Raw genomic sequence first — 12,188 nt, 5'->3', positions numbered from 1 at the left:
ATATAGAGCAGTACATACGCAAGATAAATTTAACAGAGATTTGTCAATACAATTTTTAAACTTATCTGCACGTTATCACCACGTGGTAATATAATTAATTGATTAATTAATATCCTTGTACATATTCACAATCACAAAACACAGAAATGAGTCCACTTGAAACTAATTTAGATGTTTAATTACAACAGATTTCTTTGTCCACATATCCAATGCTTTTACAGTCTGCTTGGGCAAAGAAATAATTATCTTTTTATTGGTCATTTATCTTGTCCATAGAGAAGAGGAAGGTGAAAAACGTGGTACAAATTTCTGCCTTTACAACATATAATGCTTCCATCTTCAATTGCACATTTTCTTCTTGCCTTTCACCAACCTCTGTTGCAGGTATATTATCACTGCAGTAAACAATTACCAAAACATAGTGTTACATGTTAGAGAGCTCAATAAAATAATACCTCACTTGTCATTGGCTTAATTAATTGTCTTGTTGTTCTGCATCAATTCCAGATCCAATATCTACAACATATACTAATCATCAGTATCAGAAATATCTAAACCTACCAGTGACTTCCTTTGGTTACTATACTAAAGCAAACATCCACGATGGAAAAGTGCTCTCCTTACACACATGCATACACGCACACGCGCACACGGACACCTAAAAATCCTAAACATCTGAAGCTGCCAATTTCTTGGTCACGCCCTCAGCTAACAGCTGGGCTTCCATGCGCTATTCAGGAGAAACTCTGGGCCTACGCTAGCAATCTTCTGGAGCCGGGCCAGGTACTCACAAGAGCACCGGCTTGTGAAACCGACTGTGGTGTGATCGAGCACCCAAAGTCTCACCTAGATAGACCCCAGTGGCTGCATGATGTCACATCATAGCTGATGGCTGCTTAGGGCCCCACTCCTGAGTCAAGAGAACCAATTGTGTGTAAGTTTCTTGCTTAAAGAATTATGACATAGCTTGCCATCATTGTGACTTAAACTTGCAACCCTGCAAAGTCCCGGATGTGCTCGATGACTCTTTAATTAACCAAATGAGCTGCAGCACCACACACACACACACACACACACACACACACACACACACACAACAACAACAACAACAACAACAACACACACACACACACTTTATACACCTGAGTCGAGAGAGGTAATTGCATGCAAGTTCCTTGCCAAAGGAAAGATACCTGTGCCCATGCCGTACATGACCCAAAAGTCCTGGATGTTTCCATTCTCCAAATGCTCTCTCTAACCAATTGAGCTACAGACGACACAAGCACAAGCACAAACACACACACACACACACACACACACACACACACACACACACACACACACACACACACACACACCACATGCCCACGCGTGCACGAGAGAGAGAGAGAGAGAGAGAACTTTTGTTATCCAGACTACCCCTTTTACAAGATGCTCAATCTTCTACACTTCTCTTACGTTACTGCGGAGTCTCGAGTATTCTACATCTTCTTCGTACAGTAGCCCCTCGTTTGATCAAAGCAGCAGCCATTCAACATGACAAGCAAATCCTCTCTTGCTTCGAAGACATAATAGGTTACAAGCTATCAGACAGAAACTATCAGCAGCTTGCCTTGAGTCTTAAACAGGGTGGCTTCGGTCTTGCGACGGCAATTTCTACCACTAATTCCGCTTTCCTTGGAGCTTGGGCCAGCACTCTAAGTAATTTAGCCAACAGAGACAACAGATTTGAGAGCATTTGCAATGATATTTGCAGTGCCTTGGAGACTTCGGCTCCCATTTCCATGGACTTGAGTTTGGCCCTTCAAAATCTACATAATATTTGCCCATAAACTAAAACACTACCTCCTTCATTAGACAAGCTACCAGAAATACCACAGAAGTTACAATCAAAACTTCATTCAGTCATCAAAAACAAACAGTTTGAAACTTTTCTTCAGAACAGCAGCTGTAAACAAGAAAAAGCGAGAGTCATAAGCTGTGGTGGACCTGTTGCTGGAGTATGGTTAGATGCGATCCCTAGTTTGCAGCATTACACGATGTCTTCTGCCCAATTTCGGACAGCAGTTCTCATGTGACTAGGAGTCCCTCTTCCACAACTTAGCAATATTCCAAGATGTACGTCAAGCTGTAATCATGAAGTTGATGGAGAAGGATATCATTTCCTAACATGTAAACTCGGAGGTGGCCCAATTTTCAGACATGATCACATTCTAGACGAGTTTTATCAAATGTTGTGTGCAGTAGACCTTCAATGCAGAAAAGAACTTACATCACAGTTTGCTGACAAAAAGAGACCAGACATTGCTATATATAACTACAGAGATGACAAAAAGCTTCTCCTGGACATTACTATTACTCATCCCTGTGCTGTGCGAAACATTTCAGGAAGCAGCAACAAAGCGGCTTTTGCCGCTTCCAAACAAGAAAACAGAAAACAAGCTAAATATTCAAAACAAGCTGAAGATCTAGGACACCTTTTCAGACCTATTGCAATAGAAGTGTTTGGTCGTTGGGGTCAGGATGCAGAATCCACTCTTTCTGAGGCATCTCGCATGGCGCATATGTGTTTACAAATAAACTCTGCCCAATTCAAGAATCTTTGGCATCGCCGCATTTCAACAAGTCTCCAGAAAGAAAATGTATGCATTATCGAGAACAAAGTAAATACAATAATTAGCAAGAAGCAAAAAGAACCGAATGCTATTTCTAGATTAGGTTTTAGTTCTAGATGTTTTGGTTTAGATTTCAGTTAGTTTGTTAAGAGTAGCAAAGTTCTTGAACTGTGTTCAAGAACAATACTATTGTAATGGACAGTTCACTGTAGACATTGTAAGATATCGCCTTTAAATTCACGTGTTGTACTATGATTAGAAAATATTGAAATACAGAGAGAGAGAGAGAGAGAGAGAGAGAGAGAGAGAGAGAGAGAGAGAGAGAGAGAGACAGAGACAGAGACAGAGAGAGAGACAGAGAGAGAGACAGAGAGAGAGACAGAGAGAGACAGAGAGAGAGACAGAGAGAGACAGAGAGAGAGACAGAGAGAGACAGAGAGAGACAGAGAGAGAGAGAGAGAGAGAGAGAGAGAGAGAGAGAGAGACAGAGACAGAGAGAGAGAGACAGAGAGAGACCACCACCACCACCATACTGTTTAATTTTCAGTCTGTTAGACTAAAGACGTGTCCACATTAAACCAGACTGGATTGCAATCTGATCGGGATAGCAATTAAGCGTGCAGACAGCACTTTGAAAACATACCTCTGCCTCTTTTTTGGTATCAGGTGACTGATGACAGATGTGTATGTGTGGGTCTTCGCTTGTGGTTAGTGTTGATACAGCAATGTTAGGTGAGTGAGAACAAAGACGAATGATGAGGACTAGATGTTCTGACTATACTAGAACATTTATTATATACTTGCTTTGCCTATTAGTATTTACATATGTATTGACAGACAGTGATCTATTCATACATACATCTTACATAAGCACAACTGCAGCACTGCCTACACAGGCATGAGCTGTGGTGCAACAGAAAAATCTACAGAGATCTAGGCTGCTATTGCTACACAGTTAATGTAACAATAAAACAGATAAACGTCGTTAACTGAAATAATACTGCCCCATGCTAAATTAGTGCTCCACTGGGATGGTATTCAAACCCAGTAAAATGCATGCACGTCTATCAATGTGTACGTTTGAGTTAAAATGAACACCCAGATAGAACCACTGACTGACGATAAAGATTCAACGTATGCAACAGGAATACAACTCAAGTAAAAGCAAGAGTAGTCAGGGGTACTGTAAGATTAGATTAGGTAGTTTGTTTGTGTACTGTGATGGTATGCAAACAAACAATGCAACTGTCTCTGTGCTTGCAAAATAATAATGACCCATGCTCAAATTGTGCCCATGCTCAAATAATGCCCCATGTTTCATAACTATAAAAATGGTACCCCATCGGGCACTATTCACGGAAATACAGTATACTAATTACCACAGTAAAGCATAAAAGCTATAACTATACTAACTACAGCAAGTAACAAAATCAATTTGAAACACTACGTAGTCATATAGCAGACAAACTTCCAGTCTTTCTTGCTCATCTTGCACCAGAGAGTAAAAGAGCAACAAAAGGCATTTCAAGACATTTGTAACAGAAAGTACTAATGTGAATTTTGCTGCTGCATGTCGTAAACTTAAACAGAAGGTCAAACCTTGGTATATCAATTAAACCGTGGAAACTGACTAAATGGGATGAGACAACAGACAGACAGACAGACACACAATCAGACTGACTGACAAACAAACAGACAGACAGACAGACAAACTTGTTACGTATTTGTGTAATCTGTAGTTGTAGTTGTGACACTTATTGTTCATTAGCTGTTACCTTAGTTTCACCTGTATTAGCTTTGATGTATAAAACTATATGAAGATTTGACAAACACACAGACAGACAGACAGACAGACAGGCAATTCTATTGTTATTCTTCCATCAGAGGAAGGAATTCACAAAGGGGACCCACTGCGACCTGCTTTGTTCTCAACTGACATTCAGTGTTTTTCCTACAATACATTTTATGCGTACATGTACACAAGTTTTGCCTCCCGATATGCAAGTTTTGCCTCCCTGTACGCAAGCCTGTTGTATGAACCAGGTGTGCTTAGGTCCGTTCAAAGAATAGAGAACCCATGGAAAAGTCTCCAGATCTAGAGTAGAGCACCTACAAAATGATTCAGATATCATTCAAAAGCACGTCATTAAGAGGGGCCAGATTTCTAAACAGAGCAACTTTATCCTGATTAGACTGCACTATACGACGTGCTTCCTACCAATGGCACGCCTTAGGTCCGCCTAGATGCTTGCAACAAAGAATACTGACAGGAACCAGGCGTGTGTGTTAGCCCTTGTTATCATTTTTCTTGTCTTCTCTTAGAAGCTGTTCTGAAAGTCTTCCTCACTTATTTCTATAGTAAACCTGTTTACTGTTAGTTCTTTGATACCATCAGATTATCCTGTCATTGCACTATATATAAACACCGAATTACAAACTTGGAGCAGAGACTGACACAAATAGTCAGCGTTGCATGACGAGTTGCTCTTTCAGTACTTATACATGTATTACAGCCAAGTTCATACTATATGGCAGTCTCCACCCTAGTTGGCCTTATCTTCAACCAATACTTCCCTGAGGCGCTCCATTCTCTGAACGATGACTGATTCAAACTGATTTTACATATTATACTTTGAACAAACCATTTTTATTAGATGCTGCATTTACATGAGATGAAACCCTGGCATTTCATTCAATGATCGCTTTGGATAAATGAAATAATTATTAAGTCTTAGGAATTATAGTACAATACTGCATTTCTTCTTACCGCCGTATATTTTCAGAGAGGTCCCTGTTGCTGTTACATTTCAATCACAGCTCAAAAATTTCTGATCGCAAATTAAACAGCTCGTACCTAAGTTGGGAGTTGCCTAGAAAACACTAGGCATCCATTTGGTTTTATCTGAGTTTGAAGGACAAGTTCCAGTCTGTCACAGTTCTTGCATACCTCAACAATGTCTTCTTGGTGGGATTGCAAAACAAAGTCTTGTCTTCCCTGGAAGTTCTAAAATCTGCTTTCTCAAGCATAGGCCTTCAAATTTCTACAAATAAGTGTGAGGTCTACTCTCCTTCTGGATACCTAAAATCCTCTCGATCTGTTTCTAATAAAATTTCAGAATTTTCTGATGATACAATTATTCTTGGTGCTCCCATTGGAAACAACCAGTATGTGTCTAATGTCTGTTGTCAATAAGTGGAATCAGGAAAACAACTTTGTGAACAGTTGTAGAAGTTGGGTGATGTGCAGAGCGCAATGTTACTATTGAGGTACTGTCATGTTCCTCGTTTGAACCATCTAGCATGGTCTATGTTCCCCAAATTGTTCAAACCTGCTGCTGAGATTCAGGATATGATAACTAGAGACACATTTTCCTTCTTGATGGGTTATAGCAATATTCTTGATAGTTCTGGAAACAGGCCACTCGGCCAGTCAAATTTGCTGGATTTGGTATGACTTCATGTTATTACATCTCATCCTGTTTTGCTGCTTCTTGGGTTTAGGCAACAAAAGAGTTACTTATTCGTTATCCCGACCTTCAACTTGCTTTGGATCTTTTTGTCAGTTCAAAAGATTGTAGAGGATCAATATCTATGTCTTTGCATAAAGCTTGTAGTGATGAGAAAGATCTTACAGACTTGTTGCAATTCCAACAAATTTACAACGCAAGCTGACTCAGGAGGTTATTGGGGCAGAGATATCTTCTGTGATCGAGACAGTCAGTTGCATGAGAGACGGAGTAAAGTTAAGATCCATACAGGGCAAGGGAGCAGGAGCATGGCGGAATGTTATACCCAGCTCAAGTAAGCACGCACTAGTTTCTCGCAATTTTCATTTGGCAGCTTGCTTGAGATTGGGTTTATCTATGCCGTTTAATGGCTATATCAAACAGTGTGATTGCAGCTCTTACCTGGACGGTTTGGGGTACCATCTCATGACATGCAAATAGGTTGGGGGTCCAATTTGGACCCATGAGTGTATCTCAAATGTATGGTCTGACTGCCTGAGAAGTCTTCAGGTGCATCACAGACGAGAGCCACAACATCGCTGCATAAAATCTGACAATCGCCCAGACACCACAGTTTTTGATTTCAGTTCAAGGTCAAACACAGATCTGGATTGTCATTGGCTCACCCATAGCGCAGCAAAGTCATATTCTCTTCAGCATCAACAGAAGGAGTGCAGCATTGTGAAGAGAACAAATAAAGCAGAGAAGTACAGTAATAAACATCTCCCTAGTAAAGCAGCCAGATTAGTGCCTTGATCTTTGAACATTGTAGACGTTGGGGGCAACAGGCAGATATACTTACATCAGCTCTCTCTAAGGACTGCAGACGAGTGTGGAAACGGCAACAGCTCACAGTTTAAAACATACTGGAGAGAACGTCTGTCTGTTCAACTACAGCAATGCAACTCGAAAGGAATATATAAAAAAATAGAAGGACATCAAATATATGTAATGTGAGTAGTTTTTATAAGTTTCCAGGCCTTGTGACCTTGGAAGAGATAATGATAAAAGTAGCTTGGACATTAATGACCAATTGTAGAGGTTTGTAATAGTCATCATGTACTCTAAATTGTGATATATTAACTATATGAAGATGACAGAGAGAGAGACAGACAGGTAGGCAGGCAGGCAGACAGACCAGACAGACAAACAGAGAGACACACAGACAGACAAACAGACAGAAAAAGTACCCTAACTGCCAATCAAAATCCATAGTCGCAGCATTAACCTTCGATCCAAATATGAAACTTCTGATCTCTGACTGATGTTGCTGGGCTGCTTGCTAACATTCAAAAAGCTTCATATAAAGCAGCTGCAAGGGCACACGTGTAGTCTGCAGCATTTAAGCACTCTTCCTATAAAATCAATGCTGAATGCAGAAAACACCAACCATAAAAGATGTGATAAAAAGAAATGAAGAAATTCTCACTAGAGATTTTGTCAGAATGGTTTTCACTTATCCAATGTAGACAGCTTCAAAGACAAGCTAGGTTACTGGTTCATAATTCTTCTCATTTTTATGAGACATTCTCTCGACCATTTCTGCAGTCTTAAGCTTCTCTCAGATATTTTTCACTTTCATCCAAATTCCCTGCTTCAATCAAATAACATCCCAGTTAAGCAACAGGCAAGGAAACAACAGCTTGTAAGGAGGCATCCGTAATTATCAAATGATTTTAAATCCTAACAACGTTCAAAAGTGGGTGGGTGGGTGACAATGGGTCAACAGGCTGTTCGAATTAGAGACCATTCGAACATTGCTTATGCGCAGATTTCACATGTCAGTAAGGTGAAAAGTAGCTTACTCTTTTTGGTGTACAAAGAGGAAGAGAGCCTTTCTTCCAATGCAGCAAAGATGACAGCGATTACCGACGTGTAAAAGAGAGTCTGTGGCAGCAAGATGCAGGTCATCATACTCGTAACAACTTCAGCTGCGGGCAAGGGCAATGGTGTGACAAATATTCAAAGGACAGGAAGGCTAGAGACAACATGCTAGATAACAACGTTGGGAGTCCAACAGGAAATGCACAGTGCCAGCAAGAAGCCAGCTAAGACCGGTTATTTCTGGCAACGTAATGAACCGGAACCAAAACATTCACGCTCACATAGTGATGGGTCTAGTAAGATTGCTTCAGTATCCCGTGCATACGCAGACAGCAAGACAAAGTAGCTAGTGGGTTCGCTAGTGAAAGTCCAGAAATAGCCTTCTTGAATGCAGTTGGGATTGATTCCTGTCAACTGCTGACAAGATGTTGTTATTACATCAGCGCATGTATGACACAATGGATGGATAAATTGTTTGACAGCTATGGACAGCTGTCCGTATTAAGTAGGGGGATGGGTAAGAAGAAATTCTAATGTTATTCGGATTTAAAAATCATTCGATAATTACAGACGGGGCCCCTAACTAACACGTGATAAATACAAGTATGACTGATTCACACGAGCAAACAATAATTAGCATGTCCAGCTCACACTTCACACATAAAGTACAGTAGTAACCTGCAGCCACAAAGCCACATGAAGATGACGTGCATGAAGGAACGATTTAGATATCCCAACGCAGTCGTTCATCAGATTGTCACATTCACGTAAGTTACCTCCACACTTCAAACACTGAGCAAGTGTGAGCTGACCTAAAGATAAACAATGACAACATATCAAATCAACATGAGGTCAGTAGGGGTGTATATCTCATAGTGACATATCATATCATATCTCCATATAATTATTACAAAGAAGAGCTGGTGTGTGTGTGTGTGTGTGTGTGTGTGTGTGTGTGTGTGTGTGTGTGTGTGTGTGTGTGCACGTGCATGCGTGTGTGTGTGTGCGCGCGCGCGTGTGTGTGTGTGTGTGTGTGTGTGTGTGTGTGTGTGTGTGTGTGTGTGTGTGTGTGTGTGTGTGTGTGTGGCAACCCGTATCTCCTCTGCCCCTCGTCTGCTCTCCGCCAAATTTGGCTTGCACACACCAAACCTGTCCAGGCCGACAGTGACGTGGCTGAAATTCTCCAGTGTGGGGTCTCCTCTCGGGGGTCAAACCCCGCATAAATTTCTCAACAACGCGAACGCTACACATTCTGGTTCATTCAGACGCATCCTCACACCAGTCTCATGTGGACTGTCCACATTGTTGTCCTTCATAAAGCTTCCAGCCATCGACAATTTCTTGCCAATTGAAGCCACTCTTCTAGCGCTTGCGTTTCTCTCCAAATTCTGATTGCATTTGCACCGAATTCAACCTAAGCATTTCCAGCACCGAGCGCTACACGGGGAGAGTGTCTAAGAAATTCTACCAAAAATTCAAGAAGAGCAAGATTCGAATTCTCACAGCACGCATGTCAGGCTATACATGTGTGAGTAACTGCACATGACTTCCAAGATATTGTTGCCCGGATATAAAATTCTAAACAGGACACTTGCCGCTAATTTCGCAAAACGGGACACTTGGTTATATTTAATTTGTCTTCAACAGGGTATATTAACTTAACTAACAATCAATAATCTAATCAGCCTGGGCAAAGAATGGGATCTGTAATGGCGTACATTTTGAGATACTGGTCCAGAGGATCCCTGATAATTTCTCAGAACGGTATATAATTGAATACAATATAACTCTGAACAAAATTCTTCATGAAAATTCTGTCCTGCTGCTAATTCTTCAGAATGAAATAAACATGCATGTGAACGAGATTTACTTCATGATAAATTCTCAGAATGGCAAATTCATGCAACATAAATTTGCATACAACATTAAATTCATTAAAACTAATAATGTAATCCAGCTGCCGGTGCAGAGAACGAGCTATTCAGCTGCATCATATTTTTCAGTCAGTGATATCAGCTGTCCTGCTGATGACAACATCCCTAGAAAACATGATGAAGAATCAGACTGAAGACCGGTCATATTTACCCAGGAATGCCCCTTCAGCCTGAGGCCAATCTTCCAATGGGTCCTGCAGCAGCTACCTAAGTAGGCTACCTTCTTTCCCAGTATTTCTGTTGGTACTGTACTCATTTATACTCCTGAGTCAAGAGAAGTAATTTTGTGTTAGTTTCTTGCTTAGGAAATTATGCCATAGCTCGCCATTACTATGACTTAAACTTGCAAACCTTCAAGGTCCCGGATATAAAACACTCCATAAGGAGACTCTCTAACCAACTGAGCTATCACACCACACAAAAACATGCTGAGAAGTTGACAAAGTACAGTGATTTGCTGCTGGAGATAAGCCACACTTAGCCTCGTCAGACACTGGCTGTTCCAGTGGTGTTGAGAGCGTCAAGCACAGGGCATGTACAACTATATTACAGTGGCTAAACATTATTCCAGGTCATCAACCCGCAGAACTTACAAAACAGCCGTGATGGTCTAAGCAGAAGGGCTTGCTTTAACTATTTTTAACATCCTCGGACCAGACAGTTATAATGTATTTGGAGTTGCCTGATGCTGATTTATAAATTATCACTGAGATTGTCTTGAAATTACGCAACAGTCCGCCCTTATATAAACACTTTATTTGTCACCTACTACTGCTAGGTTGCAAGTTCATACAACTGCTTGCCTTACCACTGCATGATCTCGTTCCTTTTTCCATGTTGTCAGCAATGAGCCTATAGAGATATAGATGCATGAGCACACAGTCAGTGTATAAACAAACACACTGGACAGTGCTAGCCTCCTATAATACAATCATACGCAAACCAACGCTAGAACTGCATGAAAACCTGTTGCGCAAATTGATCTCAATAAAACGTAACAACCGGTCACTGTACCCACATGTTTGAGACGTCACAACAGCCAAACAAAGGCGAGGTTGAGTAGACTACTTACCTAATGATGAAGATGAGCAATTGCAATTTCATCTTCTTCGTACCGTGAAAGTCAACGTCTCCTCTTGGGTTGGCTAGCAAAAGCCAGAAACGCAAACTCACTACTATGGAGATCCCGGATAGAAGCCGGGATACCGATAGCATGTGATAGGAAAATCGCGTGCTCGTTTGTTACATACAGTCTAGTTGTTATTTTATCGCATCATACAGGTAGTGGTCATGACAGGGCAATCACTATTGTGGGGTTGCTGCATTTCTGAGAAACTGAATTTTGATCAAAGCTTTGAACACTAGTACGGTACACTATATTATTATAAAAATTGTAAAGTTTGACGTACAATAACAATACTAAACACTTTCTTTATTTAGAAACTCCGTTCAAGTGTTAGTTGCACTGCATGATCTTGCAATGGAAACAATGTCTATGATCTTTGTGTGTAAAACCTCTGTCAAGCATTGAAAGGAGAAAATGTTGGCAATTTTGGCCAACTTGCTAAGCAGAAAATGGACATCAATGAACTTCCAAGATGTTTTTCTTCCAAATCCGAAATTCACAGTGATTGGACAGCTCTTATGCGTGCTGGTTGTGTGTGAAGAGCTGCTTGAGTTCATGTCGACACTGACCGAGAAGATAGAGATGGAAACACTGCTATACATACAAATTGCAGTTAGACTAAACGATGAGCATATAGATGTGTAGATATCGACACATGGTTTGCTTGTTGGCTCGTCATGGTGCTAATGTGAATGCAAGGAATCGAAGGGGTGAGGCTGCAACCCATGTACGTTGCTGCTGGGAATGACGATGTGACTGTTTCAGTTCTTTGTGTTCTTCTAAATGCTTTCTGTCCAGACATTCATTCTCATATTTAGTGCCTGGACTGTATCTGTCTATAACATATTTCTCCAAAGAGACACGACAGTGTCGAGCAGTGAAACACACATTCTCGTATCCATTCCCTTACCTCTACGACATACAAAGTCAAAAAACCAACATGATCTACCATGGGAACCAAACATGCAACAGGATTACAAACTGCATCACCTTGTGATAGGATCAGTCCATCTCTCCACAGCTGTGCTTATTCATCTACTGTAGTGCAAATTGAAGATAGTAGTCCGACTCGTGCACAATTGATGTCGACCAACATAGTATACACTTTCTTACTCTCATCTCTTTGAGAGACAGATCCCTAGGAGGCAACAGAGCTGGAAATATGTACATGTCGTCTCGGCCT

General features: G+C 40.9%; 1 protein-coding gene across 1 annotated transcript; it reads right to left on the bottom strand.

Annotated features, from left to right (window-relative positions):
- Positions 1-86: 86 nt before the first annotated feature.
- On the bottom strand, positions 87-11,094 carry LOC134177071 (uncharacterized). The gene is made up of 5 exons (XM_062643774.1): positions 10,952-11,094; positions 10,688-10,731; positions 8,624-8,757; positions 456-516; positions 87-395 (listed from the first exon to the last, which is right to left on the bottom strand). The coding sequence occupies exons 1-4, from the start codon at positions 11,092-11,094 to the stop codon at positions 472-474; spliced, it is 366 nt and encodes a 121-aa protein (XP_062499758.1). The 3' UTR covers positions 87-395; positions 456-471.
- Positions 11,095-12,188: the final 1,094 nt, after the last annotated feature.

The sequence above is a fragment of the Corticium candelabrum genome, chromosome 3 (assembly GCF_963422355.1).
Source record: "Corticium candelabrum chromosome 3, ooCorCand1.1, whole genome shotgun sequence".
NCBI classification, from domain to species: Eukaryota; Metazoa; Porifera; class Homoscleromorpha; order Homosclerophorida; family Plakinidae; genus Corticium; species Corticium candelabrum.
This window is presented reverse-complemented; position numbering and strand designations above follow the sequence as displayed.

Coding starts and splice junctions, on each gene's coding strand:
- LOC134177071 (XM_062643774.1), bottom strand. CDS start 11,094: ATGCTATCGGTATCCCGGCTTCTATCCGGGATCTCCATAGTAGTGAGT. Junction 10,732..10,951: donor TTGCTCATCTTCATCATTAG/GTAAGTAGTCTA, acceptor ATATCTCTATAG/GCTCATTGCTGACAACATGG. Junction 517..8,623: donor ATGTGGCTTTGTGGCTGCAG/GTTACTACTGTA, acceptor TATATGTTGTAG/ATATTGGATCTGGAATTGAT.